Source organism: Peromyscus californicus, unplaced genomic scaffold (assembly GCF_007827085.1).
Source record: "Peromyscus californicus insignis strain IS unplaced genomic scaffold, ASM782708v3 Scaffold_1__1_contigs__length_55948999, whole genome shotgun sequence".
Lineage (NCBI taxonomy): Eukaryota > Metazoa > Chordata > Mammalia > Rodentia > Cricetidae > Peromyscus > Peromyscus californicus.
The window spans coordinates 49214364-49239355 of NW_026294492.1; the positions used below are offsets into that span (position 1 = coordinate 49214364).

The window sequence follows — 24992 nt, forward strand, 5'->3', positions numbered from 1 at the left end:
TGTATGACGGCAGTTGCCAGCTGACCAAGGGGGTGCAGCATTGGATGGTTGTGAGATTCAGACGTTCCTGTTCAAAACCAACTAGGGTCCTCTGTGAGAGCAGCCAGCGCCCACTGCCAAGCTGCCTCTCTGCAGAGGTACCTTTTGAGGGCACAGACTCCAAGAGCTTTATGTAATTATATATACTTTTTAATATAAAACAAAACTTGGCCCAAGCCGAGCGGCAGGAAGAACGGTCGTAAATGAGAATATGTACAACCACGCGGGAAGGCACAAGTGGGTCCCCGGAGGGTGACAGGTGGGGTGGAAGAGAGGGGACAGCAGGTTACACAGGTCTCGGCCAAAAGCCACGAGGGCAGGAATAAAGTGCAAGGTCCTGGGGGCCCCCTGTGGCCCAGAAGCAGCAGCTGACAGCCCTGCCCCTCGTCCCCCACTCTGGGGGTGTTCAGTTGAGTGTGACTCGGAGGTAAGAGGTGGGCACATAGCCCTCGCCATCTCCCTGTTTCCGCCTGACCCGTGTCCATCCATCACCCTTGTCTTCTTCCATCAGACTGAGGTCTTCCCCCTCCGACATGGAGATGGTTCCCTCACTGGATCCTGTTGGGGAGTGAGGGTGGGGACAGGTCAGATTTGGTGAATTCGATCGGAAGTTACAGCAACACTGTCCACTTCAGCATCAAGGATCTCTCCCACCCTGGAGACAAGCCTATGGGAGGCCTGTGAGGGAGTTTCTAGATGGGCAGTTAGATGGGAAGCCGGACTGAATGTGGACAGTCTAGCCCACAGGCTGGGGTCCTGGACTGAATAAAACGGAGACATCGAGAGCCTGTGGGCAGCTCAGGGGGTGAAGTCGCTAGCCGCTGTGTCTGGAGTGGGCTCCTGGAGGTTGTCCTCCGACCTCTCTGACACAAAAAATAAATGAAAATGTTTTAAAATAAAAGATAAAATAACCCTTCCTTAAGTTGACTCCCCAGGTCCCTCCTTTGGCCAGTACTGCGGACTGAACCTCGGCCTCCTGAACACTAACTAGTCAGGCACCCTACCACTCGAGCTACAGCCTTCACGCGAATTTCTCTTTGTCAAAACAAAAGGTAACTCATGCACTAGGCCCACCTTCAAAGTGGTAGATAGCTACACACTGGCCGATAGGGGAGGCAGGCTCTTCAAAGTCCTCATCGAACTCAGTGTAGATGGGGGTGTCCTGGCCTTCTTCTGAAGGGGGTTCTTCTGAGCTGCTTGAAGAAGGAAGAAAGAAGAGAGCCTGACCCTCCAGGAGATTCCAGGTGAGAGCTCCACCCCTGACCACGCCTATAGCCCCTCACTGGGGGATTCCAGGCGGGGCTCCACCCTTGACCACGCCCACAACCCTTCACTGGGAGATTCTAGGCGGGGCTCCACCCTGACCACGCCCCCAGCCCGTCACTGGGGGATTCTAGGCGGGGCTCCACTCCTGACCACACCCCCAGCCCCTCACTGGGGGATTCTAGGTGGAGCTCCACCTCTGACCATGCCCCCATCCCCTCACTGGGGAATTCTAGGCGGGGCTCCACCCTGACCACGCCCCCATCCCCTCACTGGGGGATTCTAGGAGGGGGCTCCACCCTGACCACGCCCCCATCCCCTCACTGGGGGATTCTAGGCAGGGCTCCACCCTGACCACACCCCCAGCCCCTCCCTGGGGATTCCAGTTGGGGCTCCGCCCCGACCACGCCCCCAGCCCCTCACTGGGGGATTACAGACCAGTGCAATACCAAACTCACACCTCATACCAGCTCTTGGTTTCCCTACTCACCTCTCTTTATTATCCTGGGATCCACTGTTGTTGCTGCTACTGCTGCTATCAGGTGGGGCGGTAGCCGGGGGGTCAGGGGGCCTGGAGTGACGGCTTAGGCTGTCCCCCCGGTTACTGAGGACCCGGCTTTCAGCTTCTGCCAACCAAGCCTAGGGTTGGTTGGGATCACAGCATGAGTTCCAGGGCAAGGTACTGAGGTCAGCCCACTCTTGGACTAGGGACATTTCCTGGCATCACCCATGCACACCCAAAACTTAGACGAGAGGCAGTTAGGTTCTATCCCCCGTCCCCGCCCCGCAGTGACTCACGCTGCTCGGCCTGCCCCCGCCCCGCCCCTCCCCAGAGCATCCTCTGACCTCATACTTCTGCACTTCTAGCTTCAGCCTCTCGATGTTGCCCAGGGTTTCTGCAATGCGGGGCTCTAAGCTGGCAGGGTCTCCCATCTGCGGTGTTTTCTCATACACATCTTTCATCTTCTTCAGGGCCTCCCTAAGACCAGACAGACAGACAAGACAGACAGACACACGGGAAGGAAAACACACTCCTGTGACTTAACAAGTAAAAAACAGGCTCAACGAGAAGCAAGATGCTGGTGATGACTCAAATGTGCCTGTGCATAACGGCACATGCTGAGGCCAGAGACTAGCAGGTTCAAGGCTAGCCTTGGCTAACCTGGACAACTATCTCAAAAACATCAAAATGGGAGGGTAGAGATTACTCAGTGGGTGATGTGCTTGCTGTCTCAGTGTGAGGACATGGGTTCAATCCCCAGAGTCCAGGTAAAGAGCCAGGCACCGTGGCGAGCATGCTTGTAATCCCAGCACTCAGGAGGCAGACAGGAAGACCCCTGGGGCTCCAGCCAGGCTAGCTGAATCTGAGCTGCAGGGCAGTTGAAGACCCTGCCTCAAGAAACAGGGTAGACAGAGGAGATGGCTCAGTGGGTAAGAGCACCAGCCTACGGACATGAGTCTGAATCTCCAGCACCCATGTAGAACAGTAAAGATCCAGGCCAACCTGGAAAACTTAGCAGAACCCAGTCTCAAGATAAAACATAAAAATAAGGGCCAGCGAGAGAGCTCAGCACATCAAGGCGCTTGCCACCAAGCCTAACAACCTGAGTTCGATCCCTGGGACCCATGTGGTTAAAGGAGAGAACCAACTATGGCGAGATGTCCTCTAGCCTCTACATAGAAACTGTGGCATGTGTAAGTAAGCCCATACACAAAATAAATGAACGAATAAAAACAAAATAAAAAAATAAAGTAAACAAACTGAAAAGCCAGCCTTTTTGACTCTAGGCACTCCAGGCAGGCAGACGCTTCATGCCACTAGAAACGCCCAGGCTGCATGCAGCTCCAAGCATGGCTTCTGTCCCATGATTTCCACATGCGAACAGCCAAAGAGAATCTGGCCGGCCACCTGCTAACAAGTGGCCGGCGTCACCCTTATTATGTAACGGGGCTGTGGAGAAGATTCTATTGCTTGGAAAGAATGACTAAAGATTTTCTTGTCTGGCAGATTTTTTCAAGTTAATATTTTGCATTACAGCCTTAGATAACTCAGCTCTCCTTTCCTCCTATCACGATGGTGACTCAAGACTGACAGAGTTGAGGGTGAGCTGTCCTGGTATTAATGAGGTAAGACTCCACAGACTGGACTTTTTGTTTTGTTTTCCTGTCTACTAAAATCTTTGAAACTGAGCCTAGGTGCCGGTTTTGTAATTCCAGCTACTTGGGAGACAGGCATGAGAACTGAAAGTTCCAGAGCAGCCCGGGCAACTTAGCCAAACATAGTCTCAAAATAAGAAGTAAAAAGAGAGGGATGGGGGCATGATCAGGAGTGGAGCCCCGCCTAGAATCCCCCAGTGAAGGTCTGGGGGCGTGGTCAGGGTGGAGCCCCGCCTAGAATCCCCAGTGAGGGGATGGGGGCGTGGTTGGGTTGGAGCTCTACCTAGAATCCCCCAGTGCTTCTGGGGGTAGTTCCTAGCCTACAGAGGACAATCCTGTCTCAGAAACTATAATAAACAGTTTGTTTTAGCAAAGTATATATTAACCTAAGCTGACAATGTAGCTATTCTTTAATTTATCTAGTTATTTATTTCTTATAACACCTGCCTATGTGTGCATTTACATGCCGTCACACCTGTTTGGAGGTCAGCAGACAGCTTGTGGGAGTGGGTTCTCTCCTTCTACCACCTGAGATCGAAGTAAAATCTTCCAGCCTGGGGGGCAAGTGCTTTTAGCCATTGAGAGTATTTTTGAGAGGAGAAATGGAGTATAATGAGCCAGTGATTTTCTTGCCTTTTGCTCAATGATGTGAGGAGGGAGACGGCACAAACATTCACATCTCCATCGGCCACAGGGACTAACAGGAAACAGAAAGTAATGGATTCTTTCCTGCTTTTACATTTCAGTTCCTCACCATTGTTTTGAGACAGAGTCTCAAGAAGCCCAGGGTGACTTTGAACATGATCCTCCTGCCTCAGCCGCCTAAATGCTGAGATTACAGACAGGGGCCACCACACCCAACTCTGTGACAGGAATCTCTAAAACCATCAGATGTGGCCGGGGAGATGGCTCAGTCAACAGTGGTCACCTGCAGGCCTCGATCCCCAGCTCCCTGGACAAAGCCCAGCATGAGACCTCACGTCGGTAATCTCAGCATTGGGGTGGCAGAGATAGGAGACCCCCAGGTCTCACTGGCTGGGCAGCATAGGTCACTCAGCAAGCCCAAGTTCCCGTGAGACCCTGTCTCATGTGAAGTCAGTGTAGTGATACACGCCTTTAATACCATCACTTGAGATCTCTGATTTCAAGACCTGGTCTTCATAGCGTTCCAGGCCAGCCAGGTCCACATAGTGAGACCTTGTCTCAAAAAACAAAAACAGCAAAGGAAAAGGACAAGGTAGGGGGCCGGAGAGACTGCTCGGTGGTCAAGAGCAATTACTGAGCAACCTTGAGGACCCCAGTGCTGATTCCCGCACCCATACAGCACGCTGGGTACACCTACACACCACCTGCAACCTCGGTAGGCATAGACAGGGCAGCCAGGGATGGTTGGCTGCCAGCCAGGCCAACAAGACACCAAGTCCCAGTTTGAGGAGAGACCCTGTCTCACAAAGAGAGTGCAGAGGACGCTGACCTCCTCCTCTGGTCCAGCACAGCTCTGAACACCAGTGTGCACACCCACAAGACAGAAACGAAGCAGAGACCTTCAGAGCCCAGAGTGGGTTGGGAAATCTTAGTGTACAACTGAGACATGGTAGCAGCAGATAGGACCCAGGAAGGACTTCAGGTACCCAGGCAAGTGCTCCACCGTGGAGTACATATCCAGCCCTGGAATAGCCCTGCTTAGTTCCGCACTCATCGCCTGCCTCCTCCAACGCGCATGCTCACCTCTGGTCCTCCTCTTTCTGCAACTCCCGGTTCCTCTCTTCCAACTGTTGCTGGAGTCGCTTTCTCTGCTGCTCCGGGGGCAGGTGACTGAAATCTTCGGTGACCACGGTCTGCATGGTGAAGCAAGGGATGAGGTTTGGGATTTGGGACCCTAAACTTCCCAAGCGCCTCTCTCGCTCCTGAAACACCAGGTCCACCTTCCTCCCTTGGCAAGGCTTTTGGGGAGCGAGGCCATGCATACAGCAAAGCTGGAATCTGGGGGGACCCAGCAGGCGGCAGGAAAGAGCCCAGGGTCCCACCATCCGGCCTCAACTTACCCCACGGCCACCTCGGAGGCTGCGGAAGGATGCTAGCCGCGGTTTGACCGACTTACTGATCTCGCTCAGTATGGCCAAGGGGTCGCGGCCAGAACGAGGGGACGGGGGTCCATCAGACAATGTGGAGGGCAGGTGACCCCCCAGGAGGGACAAGGATGGGGGACGCGGCTACCGGTAGGGGCCAGGGAAGTGGGGGGATGGGTCAGGGATGGAGGCGCGAGGATGTAGTCGGAGGATGGATGGACGCAAGGAAGGATGGACGGACGGGACACAGGAAACAGGAAACAGGAAAAAACAAAATGGAGAAAGAGGGAAAAATAATGATAAGAAAAATCACAACTGAATTGTAAGATCACACAGAAAACACCTGTAAAAGCAACAACGAAAGACCTGGGAGGTGCCAGGGGAGACAGGAGATGGGGAGCCGGGGCCAGGCAGAGGGCTCAGCAGGGAAAGGTGTCTGCCGCCAAGCCCTGAGTTCCGTCCCAGGACCCACAGGATGGAAGGAGAGAACCGATTCCCATGAGCTATTCTCCGACCTCCACATGTCCCAAAACATACACAGATAAAAATCTGAAAAGCGTCACACCCACTTCCCAAGCCCTCTCTGTCCCTTGAGTCTTAGGGACTCATGCAGCACCCCAGGAGGTCAGACGCCCGTCTCCTCTCTGGCGTGCTTTCTGGGCTTACAGTCCATAAGGTAGGGTGCAAGCCCACAGCAAAGGCTGGGGACAGAGAGATGACTCAGCGTGTAAAAATTGCTTGCCACCACCAAGCACGACGACTCTTGAGTTTGGTCCCTGGGACCCAGGAGAGACCTGAGTCCTGAAAGTCCTCCCGTGACCGCTACATGTGCACAAACACACAAACACACATGATACACAAATTAAAAACTGTAAGAGCCAGGGTGGTCAGGACACATAGGCTGAAGGGGACGGACAGGGGGATGAGAGGTTGGGGATACTCAGTGCTTGCCTACCACTGGGAAGTCCAGGCTTGGGAGGAGGGGTGTCAGGTAAAAGGGGTCTCAGAGCCTCAGTGGGTCAGAAAGAAAAAACCAACCGGAAGGGATCGCTCAAAGAAAGAACGGCCGTGAAAGGGTAAGCCAAGGTGTGTCCAGGTGTACACTGGACCCTAAAGTCAAACTCCCAAGGAGAGAACACACAGAGGTGGAGGGTCCCCAGAAATGTAGAGAATGGAGACGGAGAAGGGACTCCCGGGGCTTGGGAGGCAATGTCACACCCGTCAGGCCGACGTGAGCTCTTCAAGGGTCTCAGGATGCGGCAGAAGATGCCACAGGCCCCCTACCCTGTCCCCTCTCATCCTCAGAGGGACTCCCAGGCCAGTCAGCGGGCTAGCGGGCCCGCCTTCCTCCCTTCCCTTCCCTCCAGCCTGGGCCCACAGCCAAGAGGAAAATTCCTGCCCCAGGACTCGGCGTTCCGTGTGGCTGGAGCCGACTCGGTGAGGACCTCGGCTGTCTGTGCCCCCTCCCCACCCACTCCTCACCCCAAGAGCTACGGACCCCACCTTGTTCTTTTTCCCAAAAGGCCAGCGCTTGGCACGGCTTCGGCTGGAGGCCGCGCGGAGCTCGGGCCTGCCGTCCGGGGTGCCCAGGCTGCTGTCCGAAGGCACTCGGTTCATGACTTGGCTGAAGTCTTCGAATTCCAAGTCACCCGGGCGGGCGAACCCTGACTTGTGTAGTTCAATGAGGACTTGTGAGTCCTGTGGGAAGGGACAGGGAGTGAGGGACAACCAGAGGTTACTTCAAGGAGCTACTTTTGGGGAGGCACCCTCCCCCAGCCCACACTTCATCCCACTGGGCCCACGCCGAGCACCCACATTCTTAGCGTCCACCGACTCCGCGGCCACCTTCATACCCTCCAAGCATTTGCCAATGATGGGGACCACCTGCAGTTCAGCCTCTGATAAGAGCCCGTACCCGGCCCCCAGGCGGGTGGCCCGGCGTTCATCCATGTCCTGCAGCTTCTGGAGAGCCGAGAAGAGCACGGGGTGAGTCAACCCTGCAAACACCCACAGGCTGAAGGCATCAGCCCCCAAGCCCAGGCTTAAGAGCGAGGACAGAATCAGATCTGTCCTCATGACCCCACGGGCAGGAGTGAGCGAGAGACACAGGGCTGGGAGCTCAGAAAAGTCTTCTCAAAAGAGATTACAAGGAGTCAGCTTTGGATAAAAAGTACATGCAACACAGACAATCCTAACACCAAGGTTGGGGCAGAGAGTGGGGAAGAAGACTGGGGAAATTTTGAGACCTGGAGCTTGTTAGAGCTGGGGCTTAGAAGGATGAATAGGAGTTTTAAAACCAAAGAATGGTATCTCTTCCTCGAGTCCTTCTTTTGTCTCTCCATCCCTTCCCCATTCCTTCCTCCTTCCCTCCCTTCTGAGACAGGCTCTCCTGGAACTTGCTCTATAGACCAGGCTGGCTTTGAAACCTCTACCATCCTCCTGCCTCTGCCTCCAGAGTGCCGGAGCTACAGGCGTTCTCCAATCTCTCGTTCTAGGAGTAGGGACATGGCAGCCGGGGTGCCGGCACCAGTGTGGGAGTTGACTAACCCCGAGGGATTTTGACCACAAGCTTAAAGCGCTCACGTCGAATATCTGGGGCATCTGTGAGAAGTAGAAGTGGGCCTGGTCTCGGTTGAAGCGCTGCAGCTGGGCTGCATACTCGTTCTTGCTCTCTTCGGCCATGTGGTTCCGAAGGTGGGCTTGCTGCTTGGCCTGGGCAGTGGGACCGCAAGGTGGAGGTCACGGTTAGGGACCGGCTTTACCCGACCCCGATGGCACCAGCCCGTCACAGACTCTGCCCCATACACACCTTCTCCACATCTGCCTTGGTGGCATTAATGTCCTGGTCCAGCCGCTCGGCGGTGTGAGCCGCTTTCTCAGCCTCCCGGCAGTCTCTCTCAAACTTCCGCTTACTCTGCACCAGAGACACAGTGGAGTGAGGGGCCGGCCTCCCCCGGGGAGCCGAGTGAGGAGGCAAAGGTTCACAGGGAGCTGTGCACCGGCCAACTGTTGGGGTGGCACACACCACTCACCCCAACACTAGGGAGGTGAAGGCAGGAGGATCAGAATTCAAGGCCAGCCTGGACCTCCCCACATGAGACCGTGTCTAAAACCCAAACCAGAACCAGAAAGATGGCTCGGCAGGCAGAGGTGCTTGTCAGAAAGCCCGGCTGCCTTGAGTTCAGTTCCCCAGAACCCCCCCAGAGGTGGAAAGAGAGAACGGACCTCCAGAGACTTGTCCTGGAGTCACACACACACACACACACACACACACACACACACCATGGCATGCACATGGCCCCCCCACACCATGACATGCACATGCCCATACACACACATACACACACACACACACACACACACACACACACCATGGCATGCACATGGCCCCCCCCACACCATGACATGCACATGCCCATACACACACACACACACACACACACACACACACACACACACACACACACACAAAATGGCATACACATGGCCCCCCCACACCATGACATGCACATGCCCATACACACACATACACACACACACACACACACACACACACAAAATGGCATACACATGGCCCCCCCACACCATGACATGCACATGCCCATACACACACATACACACATACACACATACACACACACACACACACACACACACACACAAAATGGCATACACATGGCCCCCCCACACCATGACATGCACATGCCCATACACACACATACACACATACACACCATGGCATGCACATGCCCCCCCCCACACACACACCATGACATGCACATGCCCATACACACACATACACACATACACACCATGGCATGCACATGGCCCCCCACACACACACACACCATGACATGCACATGACCATACACACACACACACACACACACACACACACACACACACACACACACAAATAGAGTTCAAGGCCAGGCCAGCGCGCCAGACCCCACCTCAAAATAAGAGGTGTAGGCACAGAGGTGTGCTGGTACCCCTGAGGGAAAGGGGGGCCTGGTCACACATGGGCAGCCACCAGCCACCAGCCACCCCCAGCTCTTCTGGGCCTGAGCCACCAGCTGCCCCCATGCACACTCACAGTCTCCAGCTGTTTTAAGCCATTCTCCAGCTGCTGCTGGGCCCGCCGGCCTTCCTGGAAGTGCTACACAGACAAATGGAGACCCTCAGCGAGGTTCCCACGGGACCCTCAGCAAGCACGGGTGAGGGGAGGGACTCACCATCTTCCTCTCCTGCTTCATCTCCTGCGAGTACTTGGCCAGCTCCAGACACACCCGGATGCCCAGACTCTCGGCCACCAGCTCTCGCTGGCCGGCGAAATCATTGACCTCCTGGAGAAGCTGGATGAATGACTGTTGCTGGCTGAACCTGGTGGAGGGGACAAGCAGGGCTCAGGACCAGAGACGGGCAAGCGTGAACCTGCCTGCCACAGTGACATAGGCCTGTCATCCCAGGGCAGGGCAGGAGGAGGGAGAGTTTGAGGCCAGCCTTGGCTATGTGAGACCCTAGGAAGAGAGGAATGGAGGGTGGAGGGAGGGAAAAGAGACCAAGGAGAGAAGAAAGGAAAAGAAAAAAATGGAAATCTTGAGCTACAACATTCATTCCCAAGAAGCGTTATGTCTGTCCCTAACCTATAGATGTTCTTAATTCAGATGCATTTTGCAATCAAATTTTTGGATGCACAATGCTTACAACATCTTTGTTGTTGTTTGAGACAGGATCTCACTGTGTAGCCCTGGCTGGCCTGTAACTCACAGAGATCTGCCAGCTTCTGCCTCCTGAGTGCTGGGATTAAAGTTGTACACCACCATGCTCAGCCCTGATAACATCTTTTAGTCACTCCCCCCAGGGCTGGTAGCAGAATCCTAGAATCAAATTTTTGTTTGTTTTTGTTTTGTTTGTTTAGGTTTTGAGGCAGGGTCTGGCTACATAGCCCAGGCTAGCCCAGAACTCTTGCTTTTCCTGCCTCAGCCTCCTGACTGCAGAATCGCAGAGCTGAGCATGCCTAGCACCCCTCATCAAATTTTACAGTGAAAGGTATGAATACAGTAATCCTTCAGTAGCCTCGGCAACCATTTCTAGGTCTCCTAGAGGGTACCAAAGTAAAGGATGCTCAAGGTCTTCTATGCAACAGCAGGGTTTGCATAGACTCTCCCTAGATGACTCAAAAGACATCTCATACAATGTAAACACAATGGCAAAAGAAAGTCTGCCTGTGTTCCAGAATGGAATAATTTTGTTTTACTAGATCATTTTCAATCCTCAGGGGCTGGTGTCAGAGGCATTGAGTGAGTAGAGAGCCCCCCCAGCATGCATGAGGCCCTAGCTCCACCGCAGCATAAACCAGGTACGATGGCACACATCTGCCACCCAAGCACTCTGGAGGTTGAGGCAGGGAGATCAGTCCTGAGCTAGTGAGTTTGAGGCCAGCTTGGGGTACATGAGACCCCCCCCACACACACACACACATTTTCCAAACCTCGAAAACCCTGATCACGCTAAGTGGAATATCATTCACACCAAGCCAATGTAACCAGCTACCACAAACAACTATCTTAATTTTTAGATTCAGAGCTTTCTGGATTAAGACTTTTATTTATGTATTTACTGAAAATATAGTCTCACTATAGCCCAGGCTGGCCTGGAACTCACAATCTCGCAGTCTAGGCCTCCAGAGTGCTAGGATAACAGTATTTGCCATCATACCCAGCTCACCTTTTAGATTTTAAAGAGAAGGGTTCAGAATGCAGTTAAAAGTTCCTGGAAATGACTACAGACTGGCTCCCTGTTTGTTTGTTTAGAAATTTGAGACAGGGTATCATGTAGGCCAGGCTAGCCTCAAACTCACTACACAGCGGAGGCTAGCCTAGAACCCAAAGGATCTAGGATCACAGGTGTGCACCAACATGCCCAGTTTTGGCCACTGCTTTTAGACACATAAACTCAGTTCATCCTCACACACACCAGCTAGAGTAGGGATCACTGCCATCAAACCCATTTTGCAGATTAGAACAGAGGCAATAAAGGTTACTGGCCCAAGTCTGGATGAGTGACACATGCTAGTCAATCCAGGCACAAGGACTGCCTCCTTAGAGATCAGTCCTGGCTAAGGGAGTAACAGAAAAACCAAAACCATATCTCAAAGACAAAAACAAGGGCCAGCGAGATGGCCTAACAGGTAAAAGGTGCTTGTGGCTAAGCACGAGGACCTGAGTTTGATCCCTGGGACCCACATGGTGAGGAGAGAACCGACTCCTGCAAGCTGTCCTCTGACTGGCATACGCGGGTGCATCTCAATCTCAAAACTAGATAAAGAGTAAAAAGTCACTTGCCCCGAAAGAACTCCTAAGCTGAGAATTCACAAAACCAAAAGGCATTCTGCTGGAAGGGAGTAAATTCCACCCCAGGTCACCCAGACCTTTAGTGGGAGGTGGGACGGGAGGTGTGAAAGTGGAGTGGCCCCTGGGAAGGAGAGAAACCCATGCATGCCCTGCTCCCCACCCCCACCCCCCACGGAGTCTTAGTCCATTCTTACTTGACTTCGGGGTCATCTTTGGTAGGTCTCTTGGGAAGGTACTTTTTCACCAGGCTCCTAAGGGTGGGAACAGAGGCAGGGAGGCTGAGAACCTGGCACTCCTGCCGGCTGCCCGTGAGTCCCAGCGCGGCGAGCACCCACCCTCGCGCTCACCGGAGTTGCTTGGCGTAAGCCTGCTCCACCTCGGCGCGTTCTTTCACGAACTTCACGTATTTGTCCAACAGATCCAGTCCCCACTGCGTGTGGCGTTCCAGCACCTCAAACTGATCCTGATTGCAGGGGCGTGATTGGGGAGGGTCAGGGTCACCTGGGTGGGGGGCACCAGGCCCCAGCGACCCGATGCACAGGGGGGTGGAGGTGGGGCGGAGGCGGGACACGGCACAACCTCGTGGCTCAGCGGTTCCAGCAAGGACTGGCTGGCTTCCCCAGGCGCCGCCCCGGCGTGGCGCAGAGGGAGGCAGGAAGCTGGCGGGAACCCCCATCTCCTCCTCCCGGGAAGGGCCTGGACAACAGGGCCAGGGCCCCAAACCGGACGGCTGGGTCTCTCGGAGTCGGGGTGGCCAGCAAGGGTGTGGAAGGAGGCTAAGCCACTCCAGCTCGCCCCGAATCCTCTAACCCCACCCCCCAAATTCCGGAAAATTAAGCAGGCTTGCACATAAGACAGGCACAGAGGGAAAGGGTTTGTGCAGCTCAAAGTGCGTGGAAAGAGGGAACTTCAAAGGCCAGATTTCCCCATTCGCCATGATCCCCCGTAGAGTGACTCAGTTTCCCCCGCTTCTGTGATGCCTTCACTACAGTGGCTCATCCCCACTACACCCAAAGACTACACCGCCTCCAGAAAGAGGAGGGGTCAATAGTCCGACAAGGATTCAGGGAAACTTCTAGGGCTTCCTGGGTGAGGTTAAGTGGCGGGTAAGGGGTGGCTCCGCCCAGCGCCCGGGGCTGAGTCTTGCAGCCCCCTTCCCCTCCCCCTCAGCGTCCCAAGCCCTTTAGGGCAATTGCAAGCGGGGAAGCCACCGGGTGAGGCCCCACGTGGGAATGAAGGTGACCAAAGGGTCCCCTCCCCCTCCCAGCCGGACAGGCGGGCGACGGGCAGGGACCCAGGGGCCGTAAGATTAGCCTCCAAGCAGGCCAGGGCGCTCAAAATAGGTGACCTCGCCCAGCTGTCCCCCCTTCCTGGCCTGGTCCAGGGACTTCTTGTGATGGCCTCACTCTCAACTCTGTGCCTCAGTTTCCCTATGCCGGTCCTAGGCAAAGTATCCCTAGGGCCCTCTGGATGTCTAGAAAGTCCCAAAGGAACTTTTGAGGGAGTGCTAAGGGCAGAGGGCGGGGACCCGCGGGATCAGCTGCGAGGGAAACCGCAAAGTCCCAGCAAAGGTACAGAGCGGACAAAGAGCAGAGAGGCCAGGACCCCAGCAAGTGGGAACCCGGGGAGCTGGGGGAAAAGGACTCACCCACAGCTCGGTGCCCCAATCCATGCTGGTCCTGCCGCCAAGGACGCCACCGCCTCCTTCCCCGGTCCCCGCCGCCCTCCACCGGAGACTCAGCCCCAGAGCGTTGTGCCCAGGCCCGCCCCGCCCGCGGCCACGCCCACTCGCCTAGGCCGCCACGCCCCTTTGCGCTTTGCCACGCCCCTGCCCCGCCGAGTCCCCAGCGGGGTGCCCTAAGGGCGGAGCCCAATGAGGAGGAGCTCAACGGATGCTCCGCCCTCTCCTAAAGGGCCATGGTCCTCCTTCAAGAACTCCCAGATTTATTTTCCAACTGTACCCCCATATTACTCTCCTCTGCCATCCCACACTATTCAGCCTTTCCCTTTAACTTCGCATTTTTTTAAAAAAAGATAAAAATATCAAAACCCCAAACCCAAGGAGTCTCTCCCACTTCTCCACTCCACGGCAGGGAAAACCTGCGGTCGGTCACTAGGCTCTTGCGGGGACCAACTGGGCTCCAGAAATCTCCATTTCGTCCCACTAATGGTCTGGTTCCCTCCGGCCACAGAGCAGATGGGATGATTTCGATCCAGCCCAGGACGCACCTCCAGCCAAGGCCAGGTCCATTAGCGCACCCCCACCGCATCCTCCTGACTTCCCTTCCTCCCCGCCAGAGCCTCCTCTGGGAAACTGAGGACAGGCTGCCCTTGGGGCCCCAGTTCTGGACTACACACACACACACACACACACACACACACACACACACACACACACCAGGTCGCGCTTGCACCTGACTGCCCATTTTCCAGCCTCATTCACTGAGGCCCAATCAGTACTACGCATGAGATTCCCATGTAGTGTTTTACACACACACACACACACACACACACACACACACACACACACACACAGAGCTTAGACACTCTGGGGCCCTGAGGCTCAGAAGTTCGGGTCCTCCTAATCATAAAAGTCCTCTCACACCTCGTAAATCCCCTTGAGACTCCCAGATGAAAAGGAAGAGGCCCTGGTGGCTCCCACCCCCACTCTCCCCGGCCGTAGGTGCTTTCTCTGCTACTGCAGAAATGCCAAAATATCTTTCTGGTGCTTTAGCTGGAAGTGAAAGGGGCAGTCCGGACTTCTGAGGAAAGATGCCCTGGAGACCCCGCTGGAACCGAGGCTCCGGTGAGCCTTGGCCCCACCTGCTGGCGGCTTGAGGGCTAAGCTCCCGGAGGCAAAGCCCAGTGGGGGAGTGGGGGAGGAGGTGGAGGAGGAGTCAGAGGCCGGATGGGAATAAGGTATCCGACTGGGGTGGGAAGCTTAGCGCCAGGGTCAGCAGTCTAGTTAAGAGTTGAAGACTACAACAGGGGTCCAGAAGTTGGGACTCTTGCAGATCTGGGGGCTCGGTAGAAGATGAGGACGCGGTGTGTAAAGTGGAGTTGAGGTGCCTAGGATCGGAATGAAATGAGCAGAGATCAGGGTTTCAGTTTGAATTCAGGGCCCAGCTGGTGCTAGGGGTTAAGCCTAGGGCGGAGTCTGCAGGTGGGGACGGACCTACAGTGGCACTCAGCCTGGGATCAGAGGTCAGCACAGGGTCAAGAATTTTAGGCTTCTCGGTGGCCCAGGGAAGTTGGAACAGGGCAAGCCTCAACAGATGCTTATGTTTACCAAAAGCTCTACTTCTGGCCGGGAGTCACGGCCCGGGCTGGGGGGGGGGGGGGGGGGGGGAAGTGCGTCCCTGGGCATACTGGGAAATGTAGTTTATGCGTGCCTTGTTGCGCGGATCTGCTTCCTCTGCATTCTGGGTAATGTAGTCTTGGACCGTTAAGAGTGGAAGAAGATAGTCTGCTTTAAGGAACGGATATGGGTTCCTAGATCATTGGTGAATCGTCCTGTTCATCAAACTGTATCCGGGACGATTTGTCTAGGGATTGGAGAGTATGAAAGTGGGGCTGAAAAGACTCAGCACGCCCATTTGGAAGGTCTTCTGTCCATCAAAAGCATCCCAGTTGATAATTGGGTGACCCGGCTACGTCGTGCGACGATTGGCTGAGATGTAGGCGGGCCTTACCAGGCGTCAGAGGCGGTGTCGTGGGGCAGTCGCAGCCCCAGAGATGGCAGTGAGCGAGAGGAGGGGGCTCGGCGGCGGGAGCCCCGCGCAGTGCGGATGGGGATGCTGGTCGCTGCTGGTGCTGATGCTGGGCGGCTGCTCAGGCCGCATTCACCGGCTGGCGCTCACAGTGAGCCCCGCGGGCTTTGCCTCGCCGTCCCCCTCCCCAAAGCTCCTTCGAATTGAGCGGCTGCACCTCCCACTGCAGGCCGCGAGTGGTCTCGTCCCGGTCCCCCCTCACCGGGTGCTCGCAATGGGTTGGCCTGGCTTAGGGGGCGGGGCTCCATCTCCCGCGACCCCTGACTCCTGGCCCTTTAAATTCCCGGGGACCCTTGGTAACAACCATAGGACATCCTGGGAGGAGGGGGTACCTGGTAGGATCTTCCTGGAATTCATTTCGATGGGAGATGTGTGGCGGGGGGGGGGGGGGGGGGGGGGGGGGGGACTACTTTGAAAATTCAGCCCAGATAGAATCGTCAAGTTTCCTATGAAGTCGGAGCTGGTCACACCAGCATGTGTAGAACACCCTTCGGGTGGTGGGCATCGATATGGGGCCTTCCATGGGGGTGCCAGGATTTCACCACCTGGGCACTCAGACCCTGTAGCTGCCTGGGACTGAAGCAGGGAAATGCCACTACCGCCACCACTACCCTGCACCCAGGAAGGCTTTCTCACATGCTTGTGCCCTAAATAAAAATGTCCAGAGGCTCTCGGGGAAGTGGGCTGGACTGGGGGAAAGTGCCCTTGCCGCCACTGTCTGTCTTGTTTCCTGCAGGGGGAGAAGCGAGCTGACATCCAGCTGAACAGTTTCGGATTCTACACCAATGGGTCCCTGGAAGTGGAGCTGAGCCTACTTCGCCTTGGCCTCCAAGAGACAGAAGAGAAGCCAAGGGTGAGGAGGCTCACGGGAGGGCTCGGTGCACAGGTTCTGGAATTCCATCCTAGATCTGTCCCTTACCCGTGTGATCTATGGCAAGTCCCATAGCCTTCTTGAGCCTCAGTTTCTCCACCTGTCACTTGGGAATGAATACAGTGTGTCATGCAGTTGGATGTTTGAGGTTCAGATCAAGTCACTTCACCATCCCTGCCGGCTGAGGCAGGAGGATCAAGTTACCCAGCCCCAGACTGGGAGATCCCCACAGGTGCTCTACTGCTGAGCGCCCCCCCCAGCCCCTTTAGAGTGTAACATTTTATACATGTACATAATGTATTTTGATCATACGCCTCCACTTCTCTCCCTAACTCCTCCAAGATCCATCCCCACCTTCCCAAACTCCTCCCAATTTCATGTCTTCTGTGTTCTTAAGACATGGTCTCACTATGTAGTCCCAGCTGGCCCAGAACTATGTAGACCAGGCTGGCCACAGACTCAGAGATCTGCCAGCCTCTGCTGTGCCACTGTGCCCAGACTTTTTTTTTTTTCAATCTGGGGCCATCCCCTTAAAGAAAACTGGCTCTCCCTCCCCCAGCATCAGTCAGCAGTCCATAGCTCCTCAAGCACCCCTCTTCCCTCCCTGCTGAAATGCTGACTGCTTGCTTGATCCTGTGCAGACAACCACAGCTGCTGTGAGTTCATAAGCAGCAGTCTACTGCATCCAGAAGACGTTGTTTCTCTCTGGTCCTCCCCAGCCTCTGGCTTTTACACTTTTCTCCCCCCATCTTCAGCGATGTTCTCTTGGTAGAAGAGGTGTGATATACCTGCCCAGTTAAACTGGCTTTCTTTTTTTTTTTTTTTGGAGGGGCGGAGTTTGAGACAGGATCTCAACTATGTAGCTCTGGCTGTCCTAGAACTCACTGTGTAGACCAGACTGGCCACAAACTCACAGAGGTCCACCTGCCAAGCGCTGGGACTAAAGGGGTGCCCAGGCAGGCTTGTTTTGACAGTTTGTTTTGAGACAGGGTCTCATGTAGTCCGGGTTCGCCTAAAATTCAATCCCCTCCTGCCTCAGTCTTCATAGCCCATGAAATGGCATGCTCCACCCTGCCCATTAACATTGTAGGTGGGTAAAACCAATCGGACTATGCAAAGTCTGTTCAGAGGAAGTGTGTTCTGTATGAGCATTGGGAGTCAGGGGTGGGACAGGTCACTGAGCATCTAGCACACGATGGGTGTTCAGTACCTCAGATGAGCCACAGGTGGTGGTACATGCTGAGACAGTGGGATTGACGCAAGTCCAACCCCGACCTGGGCAATGTGGTGAGTACCCTACCAGCCAGGGGTGCCTGTGAGTCCCCGTCTCGAAGCAGAACAGAGCTAGGCTGCATCCCTTCTGCCGCCAAGGGTGTCTTGGAAGCCCTCACTGTTTTCTCTTTCCCATCAGGTGGGGTTCAGCTTGAGTCGGGTTCGATCTGGCAGCATTCACTCCTACTCGGTGAGTGGAGAGCATCAGAGGGGATGAGAGAGGACTGATATGGTGTTGAGGGTCTGTCTTCTTCGTATAAAGCCTACAGCCCTGAGATGGGGCAGGGAGAGGCCCCGGGTGAATGGATAGCACATTGAACAAGGCTAAATCCACGGGCAGCTGTAACCCAGGTCCTTTCTGTCCACTCCCCAGAGCCGGAACTCCCATGGATGCCCTCTGGAGAGAAACAGCAGCAACTTCCTGGTCCTTTTCCTCATTGATATCAAGGACCTGCAGTGAGTGGGGACAGGGGACCCCAAAGATCCACAGCCCTAGGGAGAAAGCCAGTCACTTTTGCTCCATGGTACATCATGTGTTTGTGTGTGTATGTATATATGTGCACCCACACGCATGCTCCTGGAAATTGAAACTACAGCCTTACAAATTGTAGGCAAGTGCTATAACCCTGACCACGCCCCTGGACCCTCACTGGGGGTTTGTGGGCGGGGCTCCACCCTGACCACACCCCTAGCCCCTCACTGGGGGATTCTAGGCGGGGCTCCACCCTGACTACGCCCCCAGCCCCTCACTGGGATTCTAGGCGGGGCTCCACCCCACCACACCCCCAGCCCCTCATTGGGGGATTCTAGACAGGGCTCCACCCCGACCACACCCCCAGCCCCTCACTGGGGGATTCTAGGCAGGGCTCCACCCCTGAGCCATGACCCCAGCCTTATTTGTACCTTTTATTTGTTTTTATTTATTTATTTATTTATTTTTGGTTTTTCGAGACAAGGTTTCTCTGTGTAGCTTTGTGCCTTTCCTGGAACTCACTCTGTAGACCAGGCATGCCAGGCAGTGGTGGCACACGTCTTTAATCCCAGCATTCGGGAGGCAGAGCCAGGCGGATCTCTGTGTATCTTTTATTTTAAGACAAGGATTCAGTAAGTTTTGCAACTTTGAGCCTTGAACTCACTCTGTAATCCAGGCTGACACTGAACTTACAATCCTCCTGCCTCTGCCTCCCAAGTACCTTGGATCACAGGCCTTTTGTCCTCAGACCAGGCCATGTTGTCTTCTGATTTGGTGGCCCTTCCCAGTAGACAACCATAAGTGTGGGAGCTACCTTGACGGGTGGTAGCCAGATGCTATCTGGTGAGCAGTGGCTCAGAGAGATTCTCCAGCCCCTTAGGGAGGGCATCCACACACATTGTATACCTGACCACAGACTTCACCCTCCCCTCTTCCTATTCCTTCCTCACCCAAGGGTCCAAGTCCGAAAATATGGGGAGCAGAGGAAGTTGTTCATCTCCCCTGGCCTCCTTCCTGATGCCCCGGCCCCATCAGGCATCCCGAAGCCAGAGCCGGCAGGCACCCCTAAGGAGAACAATGGTAAGTCCAGGAGGCTGGACAGAGCTGCCCTGGACATACTCCAGATTTCTGCCCATCTGTCTTTTAACAGTCACTCACCCATCTCCTACAGAGACCTCTGCAGTCAAGGAGGATCAGGCAAAGCCCGGAGCACCCCCGGTTTCAGGAGGGAAAACTATCCCGGGGGTACACGGACACTCGACAGAGGGCCAGCCACAGAGGCAGCTGCCCACATGGGACCCCGGCAGGAAGGAGGAGGACCTGGTGTTGGGGCTGGGCCACCTTAACGACTCATATAACTTCAGTGTGAGTGCATGCTTTGCCCAGATGTCCCCGCCTCCCCCGAACCCTGCCGCAGCTGGGGAACCCTACTGAGACACCCCTCCTTGTGACTAGTTCCATGTGGTGATCGGCTCCAGGGCAGAGGAAGGCCAGTACAGCCTCAACTTCCACAACTGTCACAACTCCATTCCCGGCCATGAGCAGCCGTTTGACCTCACTGTGAGTGTCCAGGGACAGGCACACCCACCCGGCTGAACGGCTCTGTCTTCGTCCTGTGGTTGTCTTTGTCTTTTTATCACACTTTATTTATTCGGGGGAGGGTTGGGGACATGCACCACAGCATGTGTGTGGAGGTCAGAGGACAACTCTGAGGAGTCAGTTGTCTCCTCCCACCTGGGGGCCCCAGGGATCGAACTCAGGTCGTCAGACTTGGCAGCAAGCTTATTTACCCACTGAGCCATCTTGCAAGCCCCTGAATGAACCTAAAGTCTTCCACTGGGCTTTGGTGAGACATGCAAGCTAGGGTATCCAACTGTCCTCGAATCGGAAGTTTTTAAGGGAAGACAAAATTTTATCTATTTCAGTTGTGTGCAGAATGTGTGTGTGTGTGTGTGTTCATTCATATGTGCAAGGAATCTTGTATGGTGTACAAAGGAAGTCACAGTCAGCTCTCACTGGTGTTCCTCCGGATGCTGTCCGTCTTGATATTTGCTTTTTGTTTGTTTTGTTTTGAGACAGGGTCTCACTTGGTAGCCCAGGCTGGCCCAGAACTCACTATGAAGACCAGGCTGGCCTCAAACTCACAGAGATCCCCCTGCCTCTGCCCCCAAATGCTGCTAGTGAAGGTGTGCGCCACCACCGCCCAGCTCACCTTGTTTTTTGGACAGGGTCACAGATTCAGGCAGGCTGGCTGGCTAGCACTGTCTCCACTTCCATGCTGGGGTACCAAGCAAAGGCCACCATCCCAGGCTTTCTTTATGTGCATTCTGGGGATCTGAACTCGGCTCCTCATGACAGTGCTGCCTCCCCAGCCGAATCCTGAGCAACCTATAGCCTCGTTTTACATTTATTTTGAATGTGAGTGTGTGAAGTGTGTGTGCGGCGCATGCGGAGGTCAAAGGGCAAGTTGCAGGCATCAGTTCTCCCCTACCCTCGCGTGTGTTCCAAGGATAGCCACCTGAAGTTGTCCTTGGCCTCCACACGTATAAACAGAACCACACAGTGTGCCCTAAGTCAGTGGTGCTCAACCTGTGGGTATCGACCCCTTTGGGGGCTGCATACCAGATGACCTGTGTATCAGATATTTACATTACAGTTCATAACCATAGCAAATTTACAGTGATGAAGTCACAGCAAGATAGTTCTGTGGGGGTGGGGGGGTCACCACAACAGCACACCTCAGAGCCGTGTTAAAGGGTCACAGCATCAGGAAGGCTGAGAACCACTGGACTAAGTGATCCGGTCACAACGTAGGGATGTTGTATTGGATACTGTGAATCACTTTTCTCCTGGGAGGCCCCTAACCAACACCACGTAACACCTCTGTATCCCTGGTTTTCTGGAAATGTGGCAGGCCCTATGCACTTCATACAAAGACTGGGTCATCCCTGGGTGTTGGTTCTGCTGTGGTCCTGGTGCCAGTCCTCTGTGGCTTATATGGCTGTGTACCCATTTGAGAGACAGGACCAACTGAGGCTCTAGCTAGGAAGTAGAAGAGCTAGAGACTGGAACTCTCTGAAACCCAGAGCTAGAGCTATAGGAGCAAGGCCGCCTGCCCCCCCCCATCACAGGTGATGATCCGAGAGAAGAATCCAGACGGCTTCCTGTCAGCAGCAGAGATCCCCCTCTTCAAGCTCTACCTGACCATGTCTGCCTGCTTCCTGGCTGCAGGCATTTTCTGGGTTTCCCTACTCTGCAAGAACACGTAAAGCCCCTCCCCACGCTCCCCACCCTCCCCTCCCTCCCCTCCCCACCTCTCCTCTGAGGGCCTCACATCCTGATCTCAAAGGTGCTCTCTCCACCCTGTTCTCCCTCTGGCAGATACAGTGTCTTTAAGATCCACTGGCTCATGGCAGCCCTGGCGTTCACCAAGAGTGTCTCCCTGCTTTTCCACAGCGTGAGCACCCTGGGCCCGGTGGCGACACAAGGGTGGGATGGTGAGACGGGACATCTGTCCACCTGTGCGCCTTGTCCATCCCATCTCTTCACACTCAGCCCGGCTCTCACCACCTACCCTCCAGGACCGTCCATTGGTCCAGCGCTGACTGTCCGCCATATTGTCTAACCATCCCCCCACCCAACTGTGACCACCCCCCGTCATTGTGGAGGGGGTCCATGGTGACTGTTTTCATTTCCCTCCCCAATCACCCGCTCATCCGTCCTAATTCTCTGTTCCTAACTGTCCCCCGGCCATCCGTCCTTCTCCCTGACTGTCCATCCGTCTGTCTGCCTCTCCAGATCAACTACTACTTCATCAACAGCCAAGGCCACCCCATCGAAGGCCTCGCCGTCATGCACTATATCACACACCTGTGAGTCCCCCGGCACACAGGTGGGGGAGGCGGGCAGGAGGGGCTGGGCCCCACCGCATCGTCAGACCTCCCCGACCCTGCTTCCCCAGGTTGAAAGGTGCCCTTCTCTTCATCACCATCGCCTTGATCGGCTCGGGCTGGGCCTTTGTGAAGTACATGCTGTCAGACAAGGAGAAGAAGATTTTTGGAATTGTGATCCCCCTGCAGGTGTGTGTGGGGGTTCCATGGGGGTCTAGGAAGGTACGGGGGGGCGGGGCTCGGGAGACAGTGGAGACAGGGAGAGATTCAGAGAGGAAAGCTGGAGTGGGATAGAGGAGGGATGCTGGGGTGGCATAGAGGAGGGATGCTGGATGGGGTACAGGGAGGGATGCTGGGGTAGGATACAGGGAAAGATGCTGGGATGAGACAGGGATACTCGGGGTTGGGTAGGAGATAGAGGGGGGCTGCTGGGATGAGATACAGGGTGAGATATGGGGTGGGATACAGGAAGGGATGTCCAGGTGGGGAATGGAGGGGTGCTCCGTGAGGTACAGAGGGGAAAGTCCATGGTGGTAGGGGATTGGGAAGTGGTTCATTTTCAGTGGACAGGGATAAGAGGATGGGAATAAAATCAGGTGGCAACCTACCACCCCACAGGTCCTGTCTAATGTGGCATACATTGTCATCGAGTCCCGTGAGGAGAGTGCCAGTGACTATGGGCTCTGGAAGGAGGTCTTGTTCCTGGTAGATCTCATCTGCTGTGGTGCCATCCTCTTCCCAGTTGTGTGGTGAGAACCCGGCCCTGCCCCTCGGCCCCTCCGAGGCCCTGCACCCTTCCTCCCCTGGCTGAGCCCTGCCCCTCTGCTACCCTACCCCACAGAAGACTCCTGTGCACTGGGTTGGGGTCATGATCATTTCCCACATCCCTCCACCTGCTGCAGGTCCATCCGGCATCTGCAGGACGCATCTGGCACTGATGGGAAGGGTGAGGATCCCTCCTCTAGTTTTTCCTGCCCTGCTTTCTCTCTGACACCAGGTGCCAGGGCCCTGTGTCTGCCGGGCTCTGTTTTGGTCTCCCTCGTCTGCCCCCTCCGTCACCTCTCCCCCTTACCAGTTGTTCTTGCAGCAGTTCATCCTGTTGCCCTGGAACTGCCCCCCCAGGCCCTGCCCCCTTCTCTGTTACCCTCCCCTTCTGCCACTTCCAGTGACCCCACCCCACCCCCATTCTGTGCCCACCCACAGTGGCGGTGAACCTGGCCAAGCTGAAGCTGTTCCGGCATTACTACGTCATGGTAGGAGTCCTGCCCTCCCCCAGGCCCGAGTCCCTCCCTGCTGCCCTCTGCCCCGACCCCCAAGCCTCACTCGTCCTCTGTCCTCGTGCCCCGTGTGCCCCCAGGTCATCTGCTACATCTACTTCACCCGCATCATCGCCATCCTGCTGCGTGTGGCCGTGCCCTTCCAGTGGCAGTGGCTGTACCAGGTGAGTGGAGCCCAACAGGGTCCCTAGTAGTGGGTGGGTCAGGAGTGTGAGTGGCCAGGGAGCGCCCCCTGAGCCCACGCTCCGGCCCCCAGCTCTTGGTGGAGAGTTCCACGCTGGCCTTCTTCGTGCTCACCGGCTACAAGTTCCAGCCAGCTGGGGACAACCCTTACCTGCAGCTACCGCAGGAGGATGAGGAAGATGTGCAGATGGAGCAAGTGTGAGCAAACTGGGGGGATGGGGGGGGGCTGGGGCAACAGGGCAGGATGGGATAAGGCCTTAGGCTGCTTCTGGGGGTGTGCCTAGGTAGGATTGTGGGTGTGTGGAACCACAAAGGACTAAAGGTGGGGTGGGGGTGGCCTTGGAGTAGGGCAGAACTGGCTCTGGGGTGGGCTGAGGAGGATGAGGGACGGGATCCAGGTGGTCCACCGGCATCAGATTGGTGTGGGCAGCTTGGAGGGCTGGCAGGGCTGGCTTCACTCTAGGGGCGGGATTAGAACAAGGAAAGGATGGGCTGTGACACCCGGGCCTGGGGGCCTCAGAGGCAAGCTGGGCCAGGACCAGGCCACTCTGGAGTGGTGGGAGCCAGGCTGACTTGACAGCATATTGACTGCTGAGCTAGGTCTGGGGACGGAGGGGTGGGATGGGAGCGGGCCGGGCCTGCTGTCCTTCAGCTGCTGGACCCCGCTTCTGCCATGTGCCTCTCAGGATGACGGACTCTGGGTTTCGGGAAGGCCTGTCCAAAGTCAACAAGACAGCCAGTGGCCGGGAGCTCTCGTGACTTCCCTGCGTCCAGCCAGCCACCCTCGGTCCTCCTGCACCCCGCACACCTACACTCATCTCCAGGGTGCAGGGAGCCCTAGAGGCCCACACCAACAAGGCACCCAGGACGCGGGTCCCCAAGGAGCCTTTCAGAAACAGGCCTGTCCTCACCAGGGGACGCCTCGGCCTCCTTCAGTACAATAAGGACCAACCTTTTCTTTCACTTCTTGAGTTTCTTGACGTTGAGGGCTTTGAGTGCCTAAGGCAAGCTGCATTTATGATCTAGAACCCTGAATTCTCAGTCCACGTGGTGGCACATGTCTGTCATACTGTTGCTCTGGAGATCCTCATGAAGCCTTGGGCCGAACTATAAACAAAAATAAAGAGAAAGCAGAGTTCACAGTGAGGAGAGGATGGTCTGCCGATGCTGTGCTGGGCCCTGGGTTGGCTGCTGGGGACAGTGTGACCAAAGTCTCCCCCCCCACCCCCACCCCCACCCCGGGCCCCCATCCCAACCTTCAGGGGTCTTTCAAGCCACCAGACCCAGGATGAGGGTCACACAGGGACTCTGCCCCAGCCACAGAAGTCTGGAAGGTAAAGGAAAGGCGAGGATGAACCGGTGTCCCCTGAAGA

The 24992-nt window shown here is 55.6% G+C and overlaps 2 protein-coding genes across 7 annotated transcripts; one reads left to right on the top strand and one right to left on the bottom strand.

The window, feature by feature from the left end:
• Positions 1-167: 167 nt before the first annotated feature.
• On the bottom strand, positions 168-13632 carry Trip10 (thyroid hormone receptor interactor 10). 5 transcript variants are annotated; one of them, XM_052746787.1, is made up of 15 exons: positions 13533-13632; positions 12232-12347; positions 12079-12135; positions 9764-9911; positions 9625-9687; positions 8338-8442; positions 8112-8240; positions 7344-7490; positions 7032-7226; positions 5505-5672; positions 5188-5297; positions 2149-2281; positions 1793-1941; positions 1114-1232; positions 168-597 (listed from the first exon to the last, which is right to left on the bottom strand). In XM_052746787.1, exons 1-15 carry the CDS (start codon positions 13554-13556, stop codon positions 446-448), a joined length of 1815 nt encoding a protein of 604 aa, XP_052602747.1. In that variant the 5' UTR covers positions 13557-13632; the 3' UTR covers positions 168-445. The 5 variants fall into 5 exon arrangements, with proteins under 5 accessions (XP_052602747.1, XP_052602746.1, XP_052602748.1 ...); XM_052746786.1 differs by having other exon boundaries at positions 1114-1235; XM_052746788.1 differs by lacking the exon at positions 9625-9687 and having other exon boundaries at positions 1114-1235.
• A 1830-nt stretch (positions 13633-15462) lies between these two features.
• Gpr108 (G protein-coupled receptor 108) lies at positions 15463-24765 on the top strand. 2 transcript variants are annotated; one of them, XM_052746791.1, is made up of 17 exons: positions 15463-15745; positions 16391-16507; positions 17937-17987; positions 18171-18253; positions 19225-19349; positions 19441-19634; positions 19725-19829; positions 21401-21534; positions 21651-21726; positions 22068-22141; positions 22231-22348; positions 22778-22908; positions 23062-23105; positions 23363-23412; positions 23517-23600; positions 23693-23817; positions 24306-24765. In XM_052746791.1, the coding sequence occupies exons 1-17, from the start codon at positions 15620-15622 to the stop codon at positions 24376-24378; spliced, it is 1710 nt and encodes a 569-aa protein (XP_052602751.1). In that variant the 5' UTR covers positions 15463-15619; the 3' UTR covers positions 24379-24765. The 2 variants fall into 2 exon arrangements, with proteins under 2 accessions (XP_052602751.1, XP_052602752.1); XM_052746792.1 differs by lacking the exon at positions 15463-15745 and adding an exon at positions 15897-15989.
• The last annotated feature ends 227 nt before the right edge of the window (positions 24766-24992 follow it).